At 36.1% G+C, this 27,665-nt stretch overlaps 1 protein-coding gene across 1 annotated transcript; it reads right to left on the bottom strand.

The window, feature by feature from the left end:
- Positions 1 to 27,665, bottom strand: LOC117427128 (ubiquitin-conjugating enzyme E2 E3). The gene is made up of 6 exons (XM_034045524.3): positions 27,397 to 27,665; positions 26,035 to 26,243; positions 24,756 to 24,806; positions 4,600 to 4,732; positions 1,917 to 2,064; positions 1 to 642 (listed from the first exon to the last, which is right to left on the bottom strand). Exons 2-6 carry the CDS (start codon positions 26,232 to 26,234, stop codon positions 545 to 547), a joined length of 630 nt encoding a protein of 209 aa, XP_033901415.1. The 5' UTR covers positions 26,235 to 26,243; positions 27,397 to 27,665; the 3' UTR covers positions 1 to 544.

Here is a 27,665-nt window from a genome sequence, read left to right as displayed (position 1 = left end):
TTACCCTGCGGAACAAGTTTATTGTGTTTCGGGATGTTACAGTGGTTGCTCATAATTTTTTGAGCTACAAAAGGTTAAATGAAATCTCTTACAAATTGACAAAGGTAAAACAGAGTTCACAACAGCATGTACCACATAACTGGAAATGGATCTGGGTTTAATATAAATGACATAATTCCTAATAATCTACAGCTATTTGTTTTATTTAACTTCAAACAGATAATGGATTAGGCTAAAATGCACCATAATATTTGGTTGACTTTAGGAATAGTTTCCTTATTACATCACAAAATACATTTTGATATCCCAAAGAAGCAAGACTTGCAAGTAGGCATTTAAACATAACTAAAATCTACAGCTACAAAATTCTACTCTGACAGCATTTACCTTTTCAGGATCTCCTCCCAGTCTTCATAGGATAAAAGCAGAGAGTAGAACCAGTATAACATATACACAGAAGTCCGTATTGTAAAGGCTATAAAGATTTGTTGCATGTTGTAAAGTTGCCTCCTGATTCTTCACACTGCACAAGAGGTCCTGTTATTTATGTTGCATATCTCTTGGTCCACTGCCTGGCTATTCTGTCATGCTCTGCTCTGTTGGTCAAATACTGAGTGGCTATACTTCCAACCAGAGGATCCGCTGAAAAAAAAAAAAAAAAAAACAACACACAACACAAAAAAAGACAATATATTAGTTTCCAATTTAACAAAATTGTGCAAGTCAGATTTGTAGAAGCTTTTACTGTGCTTCACCGCGTAAAAAAATGTATCATTTGATTCTCACAACATTTCATGATAACTGCATGAACTGATGCACAGCATACAAGTAAACATTTATCCAGTATATATGTTTTTATGTGCAGTTCTACATATTAAAACACACTTTTTAAATTCCCATGACATAGGCCTCCAACAACATGGTTTGGTAACCCATTCCACACTGCTCTCTATAAGAACAAAAGAAAAGTTACAAATGAGAGGAGGCCATTTGGCCCTTAAATGGTCTTCTGGTTACAAGTAGCTGATCCCGTAATACATACAAATACAAGCTTTCACTGTTTATTACATCCAGGACGATCCCCACAGGAGCAGGTCAATGGATTTCCTTTCATTTTATAGTAATTATTACAGGTCGACATGTGTAAAAAATCCAGAACCGGGTACCCGTCGTGAAAAATACCCGGGTACACATATCTTTATATTAATGTTAATGTTTTAAAACATATATTAATGTTTTAAGTGCATGATACATATTTAAATACTATATATAGTACACATACATTAGTCCCTTCATATCTGTAGACTTGTGTAACCTTTTTCAGTACTGGAAACACACAATACTTGCATTAAAAAGCAAGTATCTCATTAAAAAGCAATGCACTTGTTATAGATGATATCCACTGGGACAAAACAAGACAGCCAACAGATCTTTTATCTTTTTTTTTTTCACCAGTAGGGGGAACCAAATCATATATGGAGAAACCCTTCACTGTACTGCAATTCGTAGTTGCAGTAATTTAAATGTCAAAGAGAAAATGCCTTAGTAAGTATACACTTACCCTAGGATTACATTAAAATTATGGTGCCGCTATCCTTATAAAAGACTTTTAAAAATACCTATGATAACTGTGTGCAATTATTTAACGATAACACCTTTAGTTATTTGATACTTTAAAAAAATTCTGTTAAGGACAGCGGAATCGTAATTGAATTGAAAGTCTTTTGTTTCAACTGCCATATAAGATCTATATGTTTTAAAACAACTATGAGGATTTGTATACTTGGAACCTGTTTTATGTTCATGAAAAACCGGTAAGCCCTAGACTAAAACTGCTTGATGCAGCAATATATAAAAGTGCTGCCAGATAAACAATTCACAGTTATGTTTTACACAGTAGAATATGATTTGCTCACCGGGATTGCAATCCGTCAGGAGGGAACAGATAGACAAGAGAACCTTTGAGATAGTCAGAGCTGGGCTCCAGTTGTCTTTCAGAATATCCAGGCAGATGACTCCCTGACTGTTGATATTGCAGTGATAAATCCGAGTGCGGAAAGTGACCTGAAGAAAAACACAGACCAGTTTGTGTAGAACAGAACTTTGGGGGAATCCTATGGCAGCCTTTATACTTGGGAAGAAACCAAGAAGTAATTGACAAAGTTCACAGTTTACACTGCTGGACAGATCATGTCCCTTTCCAGTGAGGTAACTTTATTTCATGTGCTCTAAGTTGCATTATACAGTACTGTAGCTGGCCCAAATTATTCATCTGTAATTTCAAAACAGTCAAATCAGATGAATTTGACAAAACACTGGTCTACGCGTATAGTTGTATTTTATCATATTTTTCTTTTTAATGTCCGGTTTGGACTTTTTGATTATGTTTGTTTTGGTTTCATGACACATTTAAAAAACAAAAGACTTAAAAACAACCAACACAATTTGATGACATCAAGCGAGAGACACAACTTGGGCTCGAGGTTGTGAGCCATAAAATCCTGGGCTTGAATCCCAGTTCACCCACTGACTTGCTGTAAACACGGACTCATCTCTTAACCTCTAAGTGCCTCCTTCCCACTCAGCTCTAATCCCGCTTAGACCCTGTTTTAACAGCAAATGAGATGTTGCACTGTGGCCAAGGAAATCAAGTTCTTAAAGCTGTAAGTTTAGTCACTGGGTCATGCTTTTACAGCTTTGGAGGATAAAGGGGGATGTTGTTTGTGGTCTTCATTTCTGTCTCATTCTTACTGCTGCAAACAAGACAACTGAACTCACATGGTTTAGAAAGAAGCAGCCCATATACAGCAGTCTGTAACAGTTACACAATGGTGTGATTATTAAGATGAATGCTTTTTTAAAAAAATATATAAATCACTGTTAATTCAGTAATTCAGAGGAGGCTGCAATTTAGAAACAAATGGTGTTTAAGCAGAATTTAGAAAGTGCTACTACACATTTAGTATGTAATTTCTGATGAAACACTTCCTTCATAGGAGGGACCAACTATGAAAGAAAGTCAGCATTTTTCCCCCGGTTTTTATTACATTAAAGGGGAAGTGTAATGAAAATGAACATATAACCATTTCAATAGAAAACATGTTAAACTAAAGCTTTTGACGCATTTTCAGCCTCTCCTTGAGCAGTATATCGTATAAAAACCATTAAAACAAATTAACATTGAATGTTTTGGAGCTCTCTTCTGTCATTTCTGTGTGACGTCGCTCTGTAGTCACACATAGTATTCTATTGAGCGTATGTCCCACTCCTATATTATGTAGTCATTGTTTTGTTATGGCTGCCCTTTGTTGGTTTAAAGGCTTAGGCACACAAAAATACTTTGTTTCTGTTTTTCCTTTTGTTATTTTTGCACCCGAACGCTTTGCATTCCGACATAATTCACCCTGCTGGGGTTCACTGGTGTGGGTGGCTGTCAACGATATGACGGAACAGCGGCGCCAGAAAGGTTCCAATATGGCGGCGGCCTGCATTTCCAGCTGACCCAGAAATCTGACAAAAAAATTTAAATACTGGCCAAACGCTTGACTTTTTAACAAAATTGGCTCAGTGAGACGCATTTGTTATTTATACATAGCATTTAGACAGCCTTGTTATTTTGAGTACAGTTCCCCTTTAAGGGAAAATACAATGATGCTATAAATAGGAACATGTAAAGTATCCATTTCTTTAAAAAAGTGCCAAGAATACATTTAATTAGTGCACAATGTTTTTTTTTGGTTTTTTTGTTATGCTTTTCTGTTGTCAATCTATACACTGGTAGTTTATTATTATTTTTAATGATCCATAACACATGTAGTTAAACTAAAAAGCAGAATACACTACAAGTGAACGCATATTACAGTTATTACAGTACATAAACAAAATATTAATGCCTCCTTAACACTGCACTTTATAGAGTATTCAATTCCCGGATGTCTACAAACTCACTTACAGTATTAGGATTTTGCTATTACAGTTTAATTTGATACGACACCTCCTAATCTGGTTTGTTTAAAAATTTAAATTTAAATTAATATTAATACATTCATTCAACAACTACAAAGCTCAGAGATAAAGTATTCCCCAAAACTGCATTTCAAAATCACCTTCTAATTAAATTGGAATGGTGTGGGAGACTCCTGAAAAACTGAAAAGGTGATAAATATATCCTAGCAACATAAGGACTATCATCAACTGTGTTTTCAATTAGTTATTCATAGCAAATAAACACATCAGTTACACTTCTAATTTAGTTAAATTATATGTTTTAAAATACGTTTGGAAAATAGAAATTTTGATTTGAAATGTATGACTATAAAGTAAAATAAATATTTTCAAATATCTGTATTGTATCTTAATAGTATTGTTTGCAAACATCATGATGACTATGTTGATATTTAATTTTGAATGATTGAATCACTAATTAACTAACTGAGATCATGTGTGGCTTGCAAACAAAATTACAGCATAAAAAAAAATGAGCGTAAACTAAGCTATTGTGTGAAAACAGGAACCCAAGCTCAAAGCTGCACACTATACAACTAAGCCCTATGTGGCTTATCAAAATATAGTACAATGGGGAGACAGTTCTGTACTTACCTTTGGTGGTTTAAAGGGGTAGTCAGAGGAAAAAGTAATATCCAGAAAGAAAACTCCTCCTTCATACACTGAACCTGGGGGCCCTAGGATGGTAGACCGCCATTCATATATATTGTCTCCTTTTGGACCAGCACTATAAATAAATAAATAAATAAATAAATAAATAAATAAATACTTCACATCACCTTTGATAAAACATCCAGGGCACTTATACAGTATGTGTACTTGTACAATAAAATGATAAAGAAATGGGACTGGACTCAGCATTCAGAATGCATACTATATACTTTCATATAAACAACTACCTTACAGATAGGGTTTCATTAAAAAATGTATTCATTTATTTCCTTCATTCATACTGTAAATGGTAAATACCGAAAGTCAACATCCACGATACCTGACCAATGCCTAACTAGCTGAAATGCTTGTCTATTATACTCCCAATTCATAATTCAGTGTTTTTGAAGTGACGGTGGTAAATTGATTTCAAACAAACAAGGGGTAATGGAAGTGAAGTGTCCATATTGTCCTCGTCAGATTCAAATGAGCCCCTGATGATAACTGAGAATAAAACACTATTTTGAGATCTGAATGCAATTAATTCCTAATTTCTGATTGTTCCGGGTTACTGTTTATTTTCAGTTTAAGGCAAGGTAATGTCTGTATCACCTCTTGAAGTCATACAGTACATACATGCAAAGCATACAGTGTAGGCCCTAGATCACAAAAGCCAGTAGTCCAACTACAAAAACAGTTAGAAATTAATAAAACCTGCATTATATACTGTAAGACTTGAGCCTCTCCACTTAGTGTATAGTCACACATGATTTACCACCTTTTGAAGGGGGGGGGGGGGGGGATTATTGACTATCTTACCAATATGTAGTACTCTTTTTAGTGACAACGATCAGGTATTGTACGTCACACTCCAATGATTCTTATCACACTTTTCATTGGCTTGGTTAGGCTCAAGCTTTCTCCAAGAGGCTTACCAAAGTAGCATTCATGTCATTCCTGTTTCAACTTCTTGATAAGAACTGTATCTCTCTAAATACATCAATACGACAATAGTTCACTACACTGTGTTATTGAAGTGCAGGTAAAGTATGTCAGAAAGCGTGACTGATGCCAAGTCCTTAATTCGCATTTCTTACTACACTGATGGCAAATAATTAAAAAAATAAATAAATAAAAATCACATCTGTGAGGCAGAATTTGGATTTCAACAATCCAGTACAACCAGCATACCCAAGAAGGCTGTAAAAAAAAGTGTTAGGCACTAAATAATGTAGGCAACTGTGCTCCATTTGGTACTCTGCTCACCCACTGGCCTAACAGGCAGTGCTATGCAATTATCTTTTATAAATAGTGGACTTGTCTGTAAAGAACAGCAGGGTGACACATCCTGAAGCCACTTAGGTTGTTATTTCGGTTGGTAATAAAATGAATCCAATATGCATCACCTAAAAGGTGGTACAGTAGGCTTTAACTCGAAAGAAAAGGGAAGTCTACACTCTGTTCAAAAGATTCAAAAATCTCCATTGTTTTGGTTTAACAACACTGTTGCCATGAGGTGTTAACACTGCTCTGTGACATTATTAATGTCACACTCTGGGGTTCTAACCATCATTTGGAGATTGCTATTCAAATTACATAACTGTGATGTTAATCATGTCATCTCACATTTACTCCTGCTTAATGTAAGGGCTGAAAATAACCCCATGAAATGTTAATCTCCATTTACCTACTAACAAAATGTAATTCTGTAAGCAGTATGTACAGTGTGCATGCAGAAGGATATGATTTTGGTGACGAGACATGCATTAATAATAAAAACTTTATTTAAGAAGTCCATGAAAACCATACATAGCATTAACCCCACTTAGCTTCTACTGGTATTTCCCATCAATATTTTCAGTTTCTAAATGTAACCAGAATTTAGTAAACTCATAAGGCTAAAATACAAAGAAAATAATAAGAAGAAAAGCAGTTACCAAATGATTTCTACTACTGTACCATAATATGTTGCATATAGTAAAAGTGGAAGTTATTATTCCTAAATATAAAATTGGATATTTTATAAATGACGGCAGTATGGAAAGAGTTGAAGATAAACAAATAAAGGCAAATTCACAAATACAATATTACAGCTGGATCAGTCCTGTTCAACATAAAGCAGCTTTCTCTCGATGTTGCTTCAACATGTTTAGTACTGTGTGTTTAATCAGTATTTTATATTGCTTATTTTTTCAACTTTTTAAATATTTATTAGGCTTCACAAAAAATACAAATCTCTCACCATACAATAAAAGCAGTTTTAATACACAGTTCCATACATTACTCCAGGAAATAAGCCTGATGCAGATATGAACAGTCACTTTATTGCAAGAAAGTCTTGATTTCTGTCAATCACTGACCAGAATTTTGTTAGTATGTTATTTGCAGCACCATGAGACCAGGAAGACAATATAAATCATGTCCGCCTGATATTCAAGAACTGCCATGCTGAAGTAGGTTTCACAGCATTCTACTTGTATTCTGGCAGCAGATAAGGGCCCATAAACTACTAATACCCAAAGAACACTATAGCTTACTTTATTAATAAAAATCCTTAGAATCATTTTTTTACAGTACTTTACATTATGATGCAGTCTTGACTGGGTCATAATAGCGATGCATTAAAATTGAATCGTTTATGATTCGATCCGATGTTAAACCGACACTAAACAGCAATGGAACAGATCCAGTGTGCAATGGCCTTAACATTGCATAAAATGAAAAAAAGCCCTCAAGTTTATCTTTATCACTGTTGTTGTTTGTTAGCTGCTATAATTATAGCAGTGCCGTACACAAAAACTAATGAATCACAAAATGTGTGATTCATTAGCTGATGAACCACAAATTAGAAAATAGCAAGTGTTGGAGACTTGTGAGGTGGTGTGTTGATGGGATCACAATAATTCTAAAACAAAAACATCCAATATCCATATGTGGTAGGGCTGATACTCCTGTCCTACAGCAGGAGTAAGATTTTGTTAGCAGTAAATATTTTATCCTGAATTGTAAAACCAGCTATTTATAAATGATTACCTCTAAACCTGCATGGTATAAAAGATATTTATTGGGTGATTTCCCTCTTACTGGCAAACAACTCCATAATCAAATGACAGGATATGGCTCGGCCTCTTCATCTGACAATTTGAGGGAAGTCAAGAGTCTACTCTGTAATTACACTGACATTAGATAATGGCTATGCTATAATCCCTCTGAAAATGTCACATTTGGCTGTTATGATTTGGCAGTACGAAGTGATAAATGCACTGTACTTCTAGAATACAGGGCCTAACATTTGCTCAAAATACACCTCCATCAAGCAGCTCCATTATCCCAAAAATGTCAGCCATAAATACTGTACATGGCAAGTATATATTTTTTTGCAGCAAGATAACCCCTTATTTATCAAATATACTAACCTGGTCAGAATTACTGCATCATAGGATCAATGGTTGAGACAATATTCTAACAGTTGCTTCAAGGTCTACAGTCGTATAGTACTAGCAGTCTAAAACTAAGATTTCCAGTTTGTATTAAACCCTTTAAGAAATAAAAAAAATGTATTGTATAGACAGCACACAGAGAGAATTTTATTTTACCACATACAAGGTAAATATTTTAAATAAATAAAACCGCCAACCTAAGAAATATGAAAGTAAAATTGCCTTAGAAGCCATCTATCATCACATTGTAGAACATTACACAAATACCATATTACTTCGAATTAAAAAAAAAAAAAATGCAAAATAAGACACGACTGCCCGAATAAACAATAGGAACGTAACTGACTGCCTGAGAAATGACGAACAAAAACGTTACTGCCTGCTCTGGAATCATCCATTACATACAGGCAACCACTTTCAAAGAAGCGTCATTAGTGTAGCTTCCTGAGTAATTCAAACAGAAGCTTTTACAATTTCGGCTTTTCGTTATGCTGAATTAAGTGCCATATTTTATTATCATTTGTACTTACAGCATACATTAAGTTAATGTACTGTACATAGTACAAGGTTTGTGGATTACAAAAAGACAAGGAGCTTTTTTATGGTTTTTTTTTGTTGTTGTTGTAACAATTCAATTTGTCTCTACTGGTCAATGACTGCAGGTAATAGAACTATTGATTTACTGTAACTATTGTTAGAATAAATGTCTTAGATAGTTTAAACACTACAGTTCCCATGAATCAATGTGATCAGCATCAGTTACTGTACAGTACCTGAACTGCAGTGCAATCCCCTGTTGATTACAATGCCACACGTGCACTGTATACGACTCGTGGAAATAATACTGTAGGTTGCAGCCAATCCCTCTTAATGTAAATGTAATCAAGTGCAATGGATTAGTGAAATCACAAGTATCACATTTAATTACACCGTCCGCCTACACCTTGAAGATATTGAGCTACTGAACAAGGACCTTTGGTAAGGAACCTTAATTGAGATGCAACACATACCATCCTTTCCCCATGTGTTAAATACCGAAAATCTCAATTCATAAATTAAAAAAACAAACAGATAATAGCCTTGTTTGCAGTACAATTCCCTGTAAAGTTGAAACATTATAAAAAACAGTGACCCTAAATTATCTTCTCCTGCTGTGTGAAACTCCACATGACTAGTACATGGTATTTCCAATACATTCTTGTAATAGGTTTCCATGAAAAAATTGAAATGTGTTACAATAAGGTATTAATTAATGCTACACTATTCATTAGCATTCATTACTCCATAACAACCATAAGTTTGCTCGGTTCCTAGCACAGTACATGTAATTTGAAACCAGGACCAGAGGACACAGTTGGAAATGAAGTGGAGACAGACTTAGAACAAAAGGGCAGAACACATCTTTACTCAGAGTGGCGAGGGTATGGGTTACCTACTGTAGCCATGTTGTTAATGCCGAATTGTTAGGACCCTTTATAGCCCAGCTCCAGTACTAAGAACCGGGAAAGCTCTGTTCTTAAGTGTTCTTATGGTTATTATGGAATAATTAATGCTAATGCTAAATTGAAATGTACTATACCTTGCACTGATCAACATGGTTGTTATATTTTGCTGAAGCAGTTGGTGAACTTTACAGCTTTTTTAAAAAGCAGAGTGGTGTTATTAATGCTCAGACGGAAAGTTGATGGAGAAGGATAAGCTGTACAAGGTCAGAATCATTCCACTTATCAAGGTAAATCAAACACTACAGTAAATGTCTTCAGGGAGCTGAGGCAAGTAAACATAACAGATCTGCTTTTAGCACTATCACTGAAAACAAAACATGCACACTGTTTCTAATTCAGGTCAGCAGATTTCCACTTACTGCAACTGTTAATGTATAGAAAGAAGTTCCTTAAAGCTTTTGTTCCACCAACATTACATAGTTTGCATACTACACATGCAATTTTCTTCTTTTGAAAAATGTTTAAGTGTGTTTACAGTATGAAACTATTTATAGAGTAAAATGCTGTGTTAGGATTTTTACTTGGAGTGGGCCATCTCGTCCTTCAGGGTTAGAAAAATATGTATTATTTAAATCAATCTGTGGACTTGAAGAACCAGTAGTACAAGAAACCAGTCTGAAAAGGAGAACAGCGTCGGTGTGTGTGGGGCACAGAATACAGGCACTGAATTTGAGAACTTGGTGCAGATCCCAAGTGAAATACTGAACATAACTGCATAACTGTTAGAGATCTGTTCACAAGCAGGCAGACACTTCCTTGAGTTCACGGAACACAGAATACTGCTCCTCTTCAAATCTGTGTCCAAAGAGAGCCCTACATGCTAGTGGAGTGGAAAAAAAAAAAAATCACAGGGCTGGTAAAGTACTGTACCATTTTTTTTCTTTTAACAAAGTATTAATGTACTGTACATAGTAATGGCGAGACTTCTACAATACCTACTGTACAAACATTATAAAATATATATACCTCAAATAAAAACCTCAAGCTCTGTTTTCTGAAGCTTAATGCAAATGCTGTACAGTAGCTCTCTACATCCCAAATAAAAGCTGGTTCACAATAGGAAGTGGTTTCTCTGCGTTGCCTTGAAATATTAGGGTTCAGTCAGTACCAAATAGTGTTTCCTTTCACTGAAGCATTTATGCATTGGTAAATAGCATATTACAGCACTTTTGTTGTCCATGCCAAAACTACTACACAACTCTATGCATGCCTTAAATTGCCTCATATGTTTTCACAGGAACATTCAAACTACAGAAGAAATTGTATAAAAACAGTACAGTATGAGCTTGCACTGATACAGTTAAGTCACTAAAAAGGACTGCACCCTGTCAAAAATAAAATGTGTTAAAGCTAAGCATGTTGTTTTTTTATGTGCTGTTTCAAGCTCCAAAAACATGATAAACTGCAATCTGCACCACAGGAAACATATGTTTTGACAAAATTAACTGACTAAAGAAGGCTCACGTCAAATAAAATAAATAGGTGGTTAAAGTTGTTTGCCATTTTAGTTGTGTGTAAATGTACAAAAGTAAAAGATCAGAGCAAACAATGTCACCCTGGCTGCTTTTATAAACTGACAGCCCAAAATCTGACTAGATCTGTTACTGGATTCTGAAATGAAGCAGCTCTTCTCCACCGTGAGGGAGATGTTGAATTCAATACTTACATATCACACGCACTGCTGCCTTTTCAGTAAGCTGCCGATTGTACTGCACCTTCTATGGATTCTGAGTTTTAGCAATTACTGTCGGCTTGCAGCCCTTGTTGAATTTGCTCAAACTATGTAAGTTTTCATCTCTCCTGACAGTAAATAGGTACTGTAACTGAGTTTGAGGTGGCTAGCATGCAATAGTAGTAGCGTCCTTCTGATAAAAGTAATTTCTCAACAAGGGACGCAGGGGTGGAATTCATGAACAGACTATGAGAGAGAAAGGAAATAAAGGGTCACAATGCAGGGACAAAAGAGACTGAAACAAGCACAGTGTGTGTGTGTAGTGTTTTCAATTCAATATCTTAACCTTAAAGTAAAGGTGGCAAACATGATCATACCAGTGTAAAAGGCAATTGACTTTCTACTACTGGCTTGAACAACAACAAAAAAAACAAACAAAGGCAGCAACACTTTCTCCCATGATAAAAGTTCTGTACATTCAAATAAGGTTTTGCCTAAATAAAACACACTTAAAATCTGGGTGTTTTCTACAGACAGGGTGGGAAAGAAAAAGGTTATGGTGTGACACGATTTCTTTTTTCCCCAAAATACATTTGTTGCTGATTTTAATGTGCAGTTTTGTGAAAAATCCTAACTTAAATGTCACTATAATTGTAGTATACAACTTCCTTACAACAAGCGCAATAAAAAAAAAAAAGATCATTAAAAAAAGCAAAAATATTTCAGTATTTCTTTTTTTTGTATTGCTTTCATATTCTGTATGGCCAAATCTTATCATACCAAGCTTTTTCCCATGTAATGAATGCCTCTAGAATATGTATTAATGGAAAAGCAAGTTACAGCAAGATATTGGTGAGAGGTGGAGATTGCAGATTTACAAAATATCACTTGCATACCTAATAGAGATGGTCAGCATTTATGGAGGGATGTGCTAAGGATGAACACAGTAATGGAAATCCACAACATGTGTGACTAAGTCTTGATTTGTCAACAGTGCTAGCACCTTTTCCAAAGGCTATTTTTCCATACATTTGAACTTGCTTTAGGTCATCTATGATACAGCTCTGAATACACCACCCACTCGATATATCCCGGTTGTCAGGGTCCAATATAAATCCGCTATATATCGAGGGCTGCTATATAGCGAGAGACCCATAGAGAAACAAATAGGTTAACAACTGTACAACCACTCCCTCAGTTTATCGTGGGCGTCAGGGTCCAATATAAATCCTCTAGGCAACCTGCTTTTTCTCATTTTTCGTATAAAAAGCAGCACACCGTTTTAATTTGTACAGCGGAGGGTAATTGCTTCTCATCAACCTAAGACTCCAATTAATTACATGAGTCTTCCTCTCCTTTCTCAAATGCCCAAACCCGCTCCATTGAAAGAATCCATTCCCAGCAAGGAGGCTTGTTGCTAGGGTGCTGACGTCACTGCCGTGACTTTTGCTAGTGCACTGCTTAAAAAAACACTTCAGTAGATATTTAATTTGCTTTGTGTTACTGTGCAATGCGTGTGTATATGATAACAGTACGACATTAATGCTTTGTTTTTAATTGTTTTGTATATTTTTGTTTGTGATGAGCAGTATGAAATTCTAAGAGAAATTGTCTATGTATAGTGCAGCTAAGGCATGTGCAGTTAGACAGTGAAAATGGGGCGCCAACTTCAGGACAACGATATATCCGAATCAATAGCGAGGGGCGATATAACAAGGGGTGGGTGTATATAAATAATTGACAACAAATCTGGTTCATGGACCTTTTACAAGTTGGTTAACATTTTAACACAGTTTCGAAAAGGCTACAAATCACTTGTAGCAGTGGAATTATATAAATAAGATAATAAAAAAGGTATTGGTGTACCATTTTACAGGAAACATCTAAAGTACAGAACTGATATTTTCATCTAGGCGACATAAGGTGACACTATGCAAAAATTCTTAAAACCTTATGATCTACTATACTTTCAAAAGTCAAGGACCTAATGCAATATGTTGCAAGGTCTATATTCTAATCTAAAATGGCTGGCTTGTCTTGAGCTACAGTAACAAAAAACGTCTTCACAGTAATATGGTGAGGGTCCCTTGAGAAGCCATTAGGTTTCCCGTGGTATAGGGACTGCTGTTCAGTGTGTGTCAGAGTAATGAAAATGGAACCTTACAATCATGGTGTGGGTTAAAAGTCCATTTCCTTCTTCAGTAAAGAAAATAATGAGAAACAACATCCCTACAGTATACCCATATGAAGGCATAATACATAACAATATTATCAACAGACGGTATTACATTTCAAGCAAACTGTCTCTGTGGGGGGTTTATGTAAGTCTTGACCTCTACAGCAAAGCATTTCACTGCATGGATTCCATTAAATAGGATGGGGAAAATCAGTCCTGATAAGTTTAAATTAGTTGTTTGTGTTTTCATCCAAAACCATTAAGAAAATAACACCCCATTCAACCCTGTGCCTACCATTGTAATTTCTGTTTGTTTATTTATTTGAGGAGTAACAGTCTAAAAATCCAGAAGTGCTAGAACGCCGACACCAAGAGGGGCAGGGGAAGCAAGAAGGTCTACTGCATTACAGCTAAAAAATATAAACTACTAAGAAATTACAAATTAACAAAACTCAAAAGCTCTTACTACAGCGGCAATTCAGTGTCCCTGTTGTAAAATACACTAGCACAGTCAACGAGAAACTGAATGATCTGGTCAGTTGCTTTTAGAACAAATTTGATACCCTCCTGTCACAGTATATGTGCAATCCTTACCTGCCTCTGTTCTGTAAAACACAGTAGGATATACAGTAAATACACCTATGGCTACATACAGTAGGCAGTTCTGGTCTTCTTTTGCAGTGTAAGATCGGGATGGTGCCTAAAAGGGTTTGGTGTTTGGTATTTTTCCACCAGCATGATTATTCTGAAAGCTATCGTATTCCTGGATGTATTCTACACTACCTGTACAAATAGATTACTGAATAAATGACCAAATACATATCTGTTGTTGTGGATTTAGTTTCTTCACGCATTTGCAGCTAGAATTCAATTATTTATTAAATTCACAGTAAGAGCACCAAGGTAAGAAACAGTAAGGAGGTAGCATGTCAAGCGAATAAGGACACAAGGATATAAAATGAAATGTAAAAATGTAAATGACAATTAAATGTTTGCCAGTTGCCACTTACCATTTTCCCCCAACAGTGCCAAGTACACATACTGTTACAGACATCTTATTTCTACCCTGTGACAGCACAAGGACTGCCGCTACAATGATAGATCCTTATCTTAGCCACATACTCAGCAAGGTAATGTAGCAACTCTGCTCTATTTAAAGATACGTGTGTCAGGAAGTGGTATTTAATGTGGTTTACATTTAAATCACCCAATACAATTTCTCTTGGTGCTGTACTACACAGTTCTATCTCTTCATGCTGTAAGGCAATTTAATACAATGCAGCATTCATTTTCTGGAAGACAGTCCAATATCTGGCTTTTAATGTTGTTTACTGTAGCACATCACGGTTTGCCTACAACATTAAAACTAACTAAAGTAAATAAAATGATAAACCATGCCCATGATTGCCGTACAAGCACTGTTGTACAAAGTGTCTACATACTTTTTAAATTGCTTTTTCTGGCTCCCTTTCTTCATACCCCAAAAGTCTTGGCAGGTTCCATTTCTACAGAAAAAAAAAGTCACAAGATTCTTTGCCTCTGGCACTTTATAGTGGCCTACAGTATGTGAGAGCTAGACTAAAAGGCGAAGACTCACAAATCTTTACATAAGGGTGTTATCTCAAAACTACTGAACCTTACGACTAGAGCTGGCAGAGTGGAGAAATAACACATTTCTTATCCATATTATATGGAATTTTAACAACCGCGAACACATTCAGAATTAAGCAGTACAAATACAGTAAATGCTACCTATTCCAAATGGCATTTCCAGCTTGTAAGTATAAGAATAGCACAGAATTAATATTTGTACAAGCAAGTTATAAGCATGAAGTATCTTCATTTCAAAATGCCCTTTTAAAGGGAATCAATCATTCTAAATACTGGTGGGTCCCCTACTGTGTGGTAATTTCCTAGCACAGTCAAGACAGCACATACAGTAGGAAGTATTAATTAAAATTAAAAGCAAGTGCTGCAACACACCTTAAGGTGCTGTGTTAAATCTCAAGATCAATGTTAGCAAACTGTCAAAAAAAATAAACTCTCCTACACCCCATTTACACAAGCCACTTTAAAGCCAGATTTGAGGCAGCTTAGCTATTTTTTTGTAGTGTAAATGCAGCCGTCCTAATTCCAGCCGTCTCAAAAGTGGCCTGCTCCAGAGGCTGGCGTTGGGACAGTTTTGGTCTGTTTCTCGCTCTACTGTGAGCGCATCTGTCCCCGATTCCCCCATTATTATTATTATTATTATTATTATTATTATTATTATTATTATTATTATTATTATTTTCTTAGCAGACGCCCTTATCCAGGGCGACTTACAATTGTTACAGGATATCACATTATACATTATTTCACATTATACAGATATCACATTATTTTATTTATTTTATTTTTCTACATACAATTACCCATTTATACAGTTTTTACAGGAACAATCTAGGTAACGTACCTTGCTCAAGAGTACAGTAGCAGTGTCCCCCACCTGGGATTGAATCTACGACCCTCCGATGAAGAGTCCAGAGCCCTAACCACTACTCCACACTGCTGCCCTATATATATTATATATGATGTGTAAAAATACTTTTTGTCTTAAATTAAAACTGCTGTCCTGTGTTAAAAGTTTTTGATTAATCTTGTTATCCAAGGAGGTAAAATTAATATAAAACCTACTGTAATACATAGGACATGCGGGGGCCATGTATACAGATTATACAGATTGAATTTTGTACTTCGGCATGGTCTGTGCTTTTTCTAGGCCCTCTGGTTGTAGCTAATCAGAAAGAAAACACTTGTGTAATACAATATGTTTGTTAGTGATCAAATAAGGGCCATGTTAACTACAAAAAGGATTGCAATAATTTGTCAACTCAGGAATTCACAATGCACATCTGTATTTTTTGTCCTGTGTATAATGAGGTCGCCATTGGAGATACATATGACATCTGAGATCCCGCACTTTAGTTTTGTCACTTAGACTAGTCTAATGCAAGTTAGCCAGTTGCATAAAAATTAAGACTGACTAAGTCTTAGCCTAAAAAGTTAGCCTCCTCACCCCCAGGCTAACTTAGAATTTAGGTCTATGTTTCCATGGAAATCATTAACTGCCAGAAAGAAATAATGGCCTCCCACTGTAATCTTTGGCTGTATGAACACTGTCTGAGGAGAGAGTGTTTAAATACAGAAACAATCCACTGGAAGTGTACTCTGGTACTGAGGTAATTGAAAGGCTTTGTTTACCAAGGCAAACCATTCTAACATTACATGATGATCTAAAGGATAAATTGAGGCCTGCCAGACAGAAACCAGTGTCCCTGAGGTGTTACAGGTTTGTTTGGCACTTAGAATTTATGCGACGGGTTGTTTATTAAATTCTGTGGGTTATTTCATGGGGTTGCAAAAATCCACTGCCTCACGCATCGTCCACAGAGTGTCAAAGGAACTTGCAACAAGACTGCCACTGTTTCCTGTAGAGTTAACTATTCTGAACAGAATGAAGTTTGACTTATTTTCTATTGCTGGATTTCCAAATGTTGTGGGAGCAGTTGATGGGACTCATGTAAAGATAGAAGCTCCTTCAGCTGATGAACACCTGTATGTGAACAGGAAAGGTTACCACAGCACAAATGTGCAAATGATATGTGATGCTAACCTGAAAATGGTCAAATGTGTTGCACGCTGGCCTGGCTCAACCCACGATTCTTCCATCCTGAGGCAATCAATTATACATGAAGCTTTTAAAGGTGGTGCAATACCTGTAATACTGCTTGGAGACAGTGGATATCAGCTGAAACCTTGATTACTTACATGATTCATCAACCCAACAAATGAAGCCCATACTTGCTACAACAACGCTCACACAAAATCAAGAAATGTGATAAAGAGGTGTTTTGGTGTGCTAAAGAGAAGGTTCCACTGTCTACCTCCGCTACGCTCCCCTGCCTCCAGAGCCTGCTCCTTCTCCACCCTTGCTCCGCAGTGGTGGAATGACCTTCCTACAGATGTCAGGACTGCCCAGTCCCTGACCACATTCCGGTGCCTCCTTAAGACTCACCTCTTCAAAGAGCACCTGTAGAACTCCTCTGTTTGTATCCTGGGACACTATCACCCTTCATGTAAATGTGCTTTATTTTGCTCTTATCTGCCCCCTATTTTTCTGCATTTAATCCTGTACTTCAGAATACTGTAATCTGCCAAGTGTTTAACCTGTAGTACTTTGTATTTAATCACATCCTGATGTAACTATCACTATTTAATCATATCCTGATGTAACTATCACTATTATCTGCTGTATTATTGAATTGTGGTTTGTCACACTTGTACTTTGCTTGAACAAAAGTTATTGTATTTCTTGCTCTTATTGTATTACTTGTATTGTAACACTTGAAATGTATTTGCTTACGATTGTAAGTCGCCCTGGATAAGGGCGTCTGCTAAGAAATAAATAATAATAATAATAATAATAATAATAATACATGGAGAATTGAGGATGGTGCCTGAGCGAGCCTGTAACATCATCTGTGCTGCTGTAGTCCTGCATAACATTGCAAGGTAAGAGCAAATGTGCATTCATGTTAATTCTCCCATTATGACAGGTGTAATCACATTTAAATGTATAGTATACTAATTGTATAGACACTGAAGTATAAATAACTAATTAAATCTCACCCGAAAGACGGAGCACAAGGAGGTTAAGTGACTTGCTCAGGGTCACACAATGAGTCAGTGGCTAAGGTGGGATTTCAGCCTCCTGTGTGTCAATCGTTAGTCTGACTTAACATTAGACTAAGCCAAAAATGTTAGTCTATGTTTATGCAACCGGCCCCTGGGGTTATGCACGCGCAGTGTGGCGTAGTGGTTAGGGCTCTGGACTCTTGACCGGAGGGTCATGGGTTCAATCCCAGGTGGGGGACACTGCTGCTGTACCCTTGAGCAAGGTACTTTACCTAGATTGCTCCAATAAAAACCCAACTGTATAAATGGGTAATTGTATGTAAAAATAATGTGATATCTTGTAACAATTGTAAGTCGCCCTGGATAAGGGCGTCTGCTAAGAAATAAATAATAATACTACATGTTCAGAGACAGTTTAGAGCTCTGCACAACTGTAAACGGGTGGCTCAAATGATACGTCTTTTAATCTAATCAACTGTAAGCCAGCTCGGGTCTGAGTTTTACCGGAAGTGTAAACACACAACCACAGAAAATGTTTAAAACTGAAAAAAAGGTGAGTTTCTGGTTAGTGGGTTTGGCGAGCCAAGTGATAGTCACCCGAAGAGTCTGATACTGTTCTCAATGCTTTTTTCCTGTGTATTTGCTTCAAAACAGGGCTTCTTGCATTTGAGATAAAAACAAAAAACAACAACATGGGTTAAATGCATAAAGTTTTAGCATAATTGCATGAGGCTGCAATCAACTTTACAGCACTATGCTATGTATTGCAAGCATATACAGTAAAGTACAGTGGAATGTCATTCTTATTTAAATTATACACCATGGTAGGCTACATATTACTAAATACAGTATCAGCAGTCAATTGTACCAATTATTGTAAATGAATAAAGCAATGCAGTAATAATCGAACACAAGTAAGGCAGATCAAATTAAACTACACTAATTGGTACGTTTTCAAAATCCAATGTTAAGCTACTGTGGTGATTTGTTTCCAATACCGAAAGATATAATATTGTAAATCAATTCAAGTAAATGCAGTGTACAAGTATTGAGAGAATAATTCTCTCATTACTGTATTTCACAATACCCCATCCTGTTCAGCTATATCATAAGATGCAAGTAATAAATTCCACATCTTGTTTAGTGCTATCGCTGCACTATCTGATGAAATTCTGCCAGTTACTTTGTAAGCCACAGATACAAAGCATGAAGAAAACTATTTATTTTTACCTTTGCGTAATGCACTTAACGCAGGCAGCTGTAAATGGTATCACTCATGCGAAATGTAATTGTGGTATATTTATCTGAGGAAGAGGCCAAACTGCCACACCATGACAAAGCTCAAATCTCTTATCAGCTTTGACTGATGGGCTCAGCAGGGAACAACCAACCCTGAACATATGCATATGTGAACAAGAATACGGTTATTGAAAGTGCAACTGAAATCACATGAAATAGGACAAGGGAGCTCATCAGCTGTTTCCAATTCACAACCAGGACATGATACCGTATTTACACACTGATTAATACAGTAAACATTTGTAAATAATCCATACTAGTACAAAACTAGTCCACATACACCATGGAAGGTCCTGATAATCTCAGATCTGCTGTACTGTATGTTAACAAATTACATAAAATCAACCTTTTGTCAGATTAAACCAAAATGAGTCTGAAAGGTCTACGGTGTAGAAGCAAGGCTATGATAAAAGAGAATATTTGTAAAGTGCAGTAAATGTTTTCACGATGTAGAGCGAAAAGAAAACAAAGGCTTAATCAGTGCAAAAGGGGCCACGTTTTGAATGTGGAAACTTAAAGTGCTTGTAGTACGTAGAATTATTTTTTTTTTTTTTACATTTTTGCTAATTCCTCCAAAGGACATTTTCAATTAATCTTAAAAAAGTATTTACTGTATTAATCATTTACAAAGTATACAACCTTAATTTATACTTGTTAACAGAAAAAAAAAAAAGTTTTGCATTATTATTATTTGTTTATTTAGCAGACACCTTTGTCCAAGGTGACTTACAGAGACTAGGGTGTGCAAACTATGCATCAGCTGCAGAGTCACTTACAACAATCTCTCACCCAAAAGACAGAGCACAAGGAGGTTAAATGACTTGCTCAGGGTCACATAGTGAGTCAGTGGCTGAGCCAGGATTTGAACCGAGGATCTCCTGGTTACAAGCCCTTTTCTTTAACCACTGTACCACAAATTACTCAACTGTAACCTACATTCGAAATTAACAATATCATATATAAAACTGTGAAAACATTGTATGGACACAAGGTGGTAATTCAGAATCAGTTTCAATGTTCAGAGATCACAATGTGTCATTCTTTTTGGATGACTGCTGTGCAGAGCATAAAACAAACAAACAAACAAAAATACATACCCAAATTTAGGAAAAGACTGGCTGGTCGTAACCTACCCAAAACCATTAGTCCAAGATATGAAGGCAGTTACCAATTTTAAGCGTTACAGTTTTTATAAAGGGTAGCCCATCTTCAGCACAGGCACTGCTAGACTTCCGATATGCTGACTGAATGTTACATGCTCATCACATCTCCATCACACTGTTGATCAATAACTATCTGGCACCCATTCAATTCACATTGAAATATTTTCAGACATCTCTTCAACAGCATAAATGTCTCCTGCATGTTTTGTAACACAACATACCCCCACCATGGATCTGGACAGCTGGCAGAAAGTCAAAACTAAATAAAGACCAGGTTTGTCACTTGTATTATTACTATTATTCTTATTTGTTTATTTAGCAGACGCCTTTATCCAAGGTGACTTACAGAGACTAGGGTGTGTGAACTGTGCATCATCTGCAGAGTCATTTACAATTACGTCTCACCTGAAAGACGGAGCACAAGGAGGTTAAGTGACTTGCTCAGAATCACACAATGAGTCAGTGGCTGAGGTGGGATTTGAACTGGGGACCTCCTGGTTACAAGGCTGTTTCTTTAACCACTGGACCACAAATTACTCAACTGTAACCTACATTCGAAATTAACAATATCATATATAAAACTGTCAAAAGACTGTATGGACACCAGGTGGTAATTCAGAATCAGTTTTTTCTTTAACCACTGGACCACAGTGCCTGCATATTATAAATGTCTATTTTTGAAGCCAAAACTGAAAGCAAAACAACTGATGAGACATGGAAATGGAAAAAAGGTAGCACGTTTTTCACATTACTAAACGTAATGCCCATTTACTGAGCTTGTGACACACTTGGTTTATTCCTCATTTAAGAGTCTGTGCCAAAGAGGCGTGTGACTGATTCATAAATGTTACTGTGTTATAATCACCTTTTTCAGACCCATAAAACAATGGAAAACCCTTTAAAATGTATCTTCTCCCAGTTTTTACACTTACATGTTTGTGACATATAGTACTCCGCCATAGCCATAAGAACAAGATTAGAGCTATTGTGAAAAAGATCACCATGACCACGATATGCAAATAAGTCGGGCAAGCACCTCTATACTTCTATCCCCATATTCTGAAAGACCTAACCTGCGCAACATGATGTTCTATCCTAGTTTCATCACAACTAATAGGTAAAGCTACAAAGTGTGACATACTGTATGTGTAGCATGTAGCCCAGCAGTTCAACTATATCCCTGTGTGGTCCCCAGCCCGGGGTAGACAGACAGCCAGCATTCAGTAAATAGTTTCTATTTTACTGGACTGCTTTTACAGTATCAACTTGTTTTATCAAAACACGCCAACTGCCATTTACAATGTATTCAAATTTTAAACATTTTTATAAAATAAAAAATGTATTTGTTCAAAACTGCTAAAAAAAAAAAAAAAACATGGCGTGTGCACTGCAGGTACTAAAAAAAAGCCCTGCACTATTCACTTTTCCATTGTTTGCTGGTGTGCAAACATGAAAAAATGGATATAGTGTATATTGCATTTCTAAATCCTCACCATAAGCAATTCATCATGCTACACATCTGCATCTGTTTCCACTACTGTATCCAGTTCACTGCTCTGGTAATAATGTAACTTCAGGTTATGACACAAAGAACAAGGGTAAACGCAAAATTGATACATACCGTAGACTAGTTATAGTACATGCTTTTTTGTTTTTCTTTATTTTTAGTTTAATTTTAGCTGTTCTAGTACTACAAACTTTACATCATTTTATGTCATGTCCTTGACTGGTGAAGTGCTGTACTATTGGTTCATTCATTTTTTTTTTTTTATTTCTAATTAATGAAAGGTGGTTCTGAATTATTTTATATAACGTTGTTCCAGTCTCTCCAACATATTTTATTTCATCACATTTTTCACAGGCTATTCCATAAACAACATTGCTATTTTTACAGTAGGTATTAGTTTTTAGTGGATATGTTTTGTTCTTTGTACTTTTGTCCATGTATTTACACACTTTACATGTACTGCAAGGATTTGTAGAACCTATTCTATCAAATATTCTTTTATGTTTACTGTGAACTAAAATATCACCTAAATTAGCTTCTTGTTTGAATGCTACATCTGGGGCCTTAAGAAATACTTTTTTCAATTTTTCTGAATTATGTAGAATCCGCAAGTGTTTCCAAACTATCTTAGAAACATTGGGCAAAAGTTTAGATTAAGGAAACAAATATTTTTTTACATGTATTTGGATACAAAAAACAGATGTTTGTATTCGCTAAAAATGACAAAAATACCTTGCACTTATTTACCATCTCACCAGAATTTATGCGAGTTTCAAAAAATGGCAAATGAAAAAGAGCTCTGTGTGATAGGTGAGATTAATATATATATATATAAAAACACAGAATCAACACAGCAGCTCTTGAGCCTCTATTTAAAAGTTTTAGACAGCAAAAAGTAAACAATCCAGATTATGCGAGCGCACACATAGTGATCTCTATGGAAAGCCATGGAAATGCACTGCACTGATTTACAGCGAGTCAGAATCTAATGGGACAGAAAAAAGGCAAACACTTTGAAATGTCTCGCTTAAACAGCACCCAGCTTCATGAAAATGCTGTGTAGTGATTTTTACATAGACTGTGTATCATATACATTTTGTTGCGACTTTCTGTTATTTGGAATGTAATAAATGAGAACCAAAGTGATGAGTTTTTTTTCCCCTTCACTTTACAATGCCATTTCCACGTTTGTTTTATTTGAAGTGTTTAAAGTTAAATTTCAGTTTTCGTTTGCTTGTTCAGCTACAAAAAGGCACAAGTAAACCTCATGCTATTACTTTATGGAAACATGTCTATGGCCACTGTTTACTGTGAAGAAACGGCAATGGCAAGGAATGAAAAAAATCAAATGCATTGTCAACTTTATGGACTATTTATTTCTGGAATAAACAAAACTACGTCTAACAAACTTCTATTTGGCATCCTTTGTTTTGTAGTTAATTCACTGGGGTATTCTTTACTCCTGGGATATTTTTTTTATTTTAATGTGTTACATATTGTAAGGTCTTGCTGGAAAATAAAGGCACACACAGAGGCCACGGCCACGCCCCCACTACCACTTTGCTATCTCTGCCTGCGCTGTGAGCAATATAATGGCTTTTATTACTTTTTGAAAAAAGAACTAATATCTGAACAAATATTTAAATTATGAGCGAACATCCGAACATGAAAATCCTGTGTTCGTCCCAGCACTATATATATATATATTACAAAATACAGGCTACACTATCACAAGTACTGGGACAGCAGTACTTGTGATAGTGTAAATGTAAATGTCACATGTAAATGTTACTGTATGTAAAAAAAACCACATATATAAGAAAATAAATACAGCAGGATCTCACTATTGTTCATCCTTTTATCATTTTATTATTTTTTTTTATTAAAGGCTGCTACTGTCACCAATGCAAAACTACCCTCTGCTTATTCATTTATTCAGCATTGATTTTAGATAGATGGATAGAAATACTGTACTGCATACACATAAATAAAGCTTCATCCAGAGACAGAGTTACTGGACCAGCACATGTGTAAACCAATACAGTCAAACAAGCACAGAACAGCATTTTTCTACTATAAAATACAATCAGATTCACTTTGCATGCATGTCATAAGGAAAACAAAGCAACAATATCCTCAACAGTGTCTAAATTCCTATTTAAAATGTTCAGATCAACACACTATTTGAACTTTCATCACAGGACTAAAGTTTCAGACAATCTTTTTCAAATCATGTTACTACAATATTATTGACTGTAAAAGCCTATTACAATATCCTCTTAATTCAACTTTAGATAACTTCACAAATAAATACATAGCACTGACCCACATGCACATTTACAACACTGTTTGCAATAGTATCCATTTAACACTGAACACAAATCCAGCTCTCAAACTGGTTTATTATGGACAGTATTTTACACAGAAAATAAACCATTCAAAAAAGGCACATTTCAGCAGATAATTTCCCTAAAGAGCAGCCTTTTGAAACCACAAATCATATTTACATACTACACAAAAATAACTGCTAACTTTACCTGCATATAAAAGTATCACAACAAGATGCAACGGCCAGGTTTCGTATATTTTAATTAAAAAAAAAAAATTCAAAGTCAAATTCACACCACCATCCTGTAGATAATAAAACCCTTTACATACAGTACCTGCAGTTTGGAGGCGGATCCAGAGTAATTTCAGCTAGCTCCTTCTGAATTCTATGAGAAAATGAAAAAAAAGACACTGAGCATTTAAAGCAGTTGGGGAGTAACACTGCCCTCTACCACCATGCAGTTAAATGCAAGGCAGGCTGTGCCTTCAGTAAAGCTAACATGGCTGCTTCCTCTTTGTTCTCAGAGGCATAACCCAAATCCCTGAACAGGAAAACTTTGCAGCATTTCATTCTCCCTTTCTCTTCACCAAGCAATGCCACTTTCGCCACCAGCAGATAGCCCTCGTTAATAGGCTCCTAGCAGATCTGCAATTTGCAGGTTATAGTCACTTTTGGCACAAAAGATTTTCTTTTAAAGCTTATATGCAAATGAGACAGAAAGGGAGGGGGTTGTACTGGCATATTTGACAAGGACTTTAAACCAGTGCTACAATGCCGTTACTGAAGCATTATTAACACGATATAGATAGCAGAAAAGAAGTTTTTTTTTCTTTGCATCAGTTAAGACTAAGTGTTTTCTCTTTCTGACAGATTCTACCTTTTAATATATATATATATATATATTTGTTTTTAAGGTATACAGTTCTGAACATTTAGGGCCGTGCGATTTTAAATATGTTTATTAGTTCAACTTTTTTCACACAATCAAATTCATTACAGTAAGTACTGTATTTATATTTTAAGTTTTTTTGTTAAACTAAAGAGGGCATGAGTTAAGATAATTAGATCTTCTTGTGAAATGACTGACACTGACATTTAAATTCAAGCAATATAGTTGAAGACACCTGTTCATTGCTCCTGTAGTATCATACCTTCTGTTAATTAGTTTACCTTTTATAGTTTCCAGTTTTATCTATCAGACCAATTAAGCGGATTAAAATTATCCAAATTCTAAACAACAATAACACTTATTCTTCTTGAACTACAGCACCAAATGTTTAAAATCTGGCTATTAATGTGTCTGTCAGTTCACGTATTTCATGTGAACTGAGAGTACATTTTAATAACAAAAAATGAACTTTTCCTGAAACCTATTGTATTACTAATATTTAGAATAAATAAATATTGAATGTAAAATAACTGAAAAATAGGAACTGTGTTATTTCATTATTGCTGTATAGTATGAAACCAAAAAAAAAAATGTTGAGAAGTGGACATAGAGTAAAGGAGAGTCTACTGTATTTCTACCTGTTCTGTTTGCTTTTACAGTTAAGAAAATATGGTCAAGTTGAGAGAGTGGAGTGAAAGTTATGGGTTTACTAAATAGGCTTTACCGTTTAGCACTGGTCGACAATTTAGCTGTAGTTTTACTGGACAATTTGGTACTTTTCTTTTGCTGCTGGGCTGCTGTCGGCTGTTTTCTCTCCTCTTGTTCTTCTGGTTCTGGTGCTGGCGGGTCCCTCTGATCCGCATCCGAGCTGCCACTGCTGGTGCTTGGACTTTCATCATCTGATCTTTGTCTGTCACTGGACATTATCCCCCCCTGAACAACAGGAAAATAGTTTCTTAACTTTGGAAGGCACTGATCCCTGTTTTGTTTTCAATCAGTCTGCTTCAATGCTTCCTGCCCTGCCTGAAAGTGCTTAACAATAAACGCTATTTCATGTTATTATGTATACATTTCCTAAGGCTTTATATGTTGTACGATGAACTTTATAAAACCAAAGAGATGCCTTGAAAGTGATGGATAATTTGTACTTAAATAGGAAACATTGCTGGTGATGTGTATGGTGATATGCTAATCACTGAATATATACAAAGGTGTTGTGTGCCACCCAGATTTACTGATTTTGAAACTTCTGTATTATTTTATTTTGTTCCTTGATAGAGTGCGGCAATGTTAGTGTTACACAGTAACGGTGTGCTGCATTTGAAGGAACTTGCACCTCATTTCGCAAATCTAGACATACTTCTTATTGCAAGGACAAACGACGCAAGTATGTTTGCAAAAGATGATCAGTAAATGTAAATAAATATCCAGCCCAATGTGACTAATCATTGTGACTCAAAACTAAACAGTCAATAAACTGCTTGTAAATATTTACACTAGATACCGTGCATTTGCATCGGTAACACTAATGTAGTATACTTTCACATGCTAGCAAAACACTGCTAAATCGTTTTGCATTTAGACATTGTTAATTATATTAATGCTAATGGACTTTTCGACCCAAAGCGCTTAGTCTTATATTTATTTATTTATTTTAAAAGAACACGGCTATTTTATTTACAGCGTCAGCAACACACACAAAAAACAGCCAGGCGAGTAAGGAGCTGCAAGGAAAGCATAATTGCACCTTTTCACACAGCGAGTGGGGCAAAATAAAACCTTTTTATGTTTCGCTCACTTTGAGGAGAGAACGTAATTTCGCCAGCGAATAAGAAAATATAACTAAAGTAATTTCCTGCAGACTGGGAGCAAAGTGAAATGTGCAGACCCGAGCTTTAAATCCTTTGTAGAGCGAAGAGGTTTGTTATGGTAGGAGGCACTCCAGTATCAGCATGGTGTACCAACTGATGCGTGAAGTCAGTTTCCAGCTACCTCTCTCTGTCGACAGCTGCTAAAAACACCAAGTAAGAACGATCTTTCTCACCCTACCCCGGACTCTTCCTATACCTGAAAGCTCCTTCTTTACCTTTTGTGCGGTCCTGTCCTGATCTGGGGCTGTTAGTAGTGGTAAAAATCCTGTGGAAATGGAGCCAGGAAGACGACAGGCTCCGGCCGAGCTGTGAACATTGGAGAATCGGAAAGAGAGGAGGCACTGTACTATGGGCTTGGATGCTGCAGGTGGCGCTGAACGGCGAACCAGTCTCGGGACTCAGAGCAGAGAGACAGGAGGGGTGGCTCTTCTACATTACTCCCTCCGTAGGAGAATGGGCAAAATAGCAGACTCAGCGGTAAACT

Source organism: Acipenser ruthenus, chromosome 11, assembly GCF_902713425.1.
Source record: "Acipenser ruthenus chromosome 11, fAciRut3.2 maternal haplotype, whole genome shotgun sequence".
Lineage (NCBI taxonomy): Eukaryota > Metazoa > Chordata > Actinopteri > Acipenseriformes > Acipenseridae > Acipenser > Acipenser ruthenus.
This window is presented reverse-complemented; position numbering and strand designations above follow the sequence as displayed.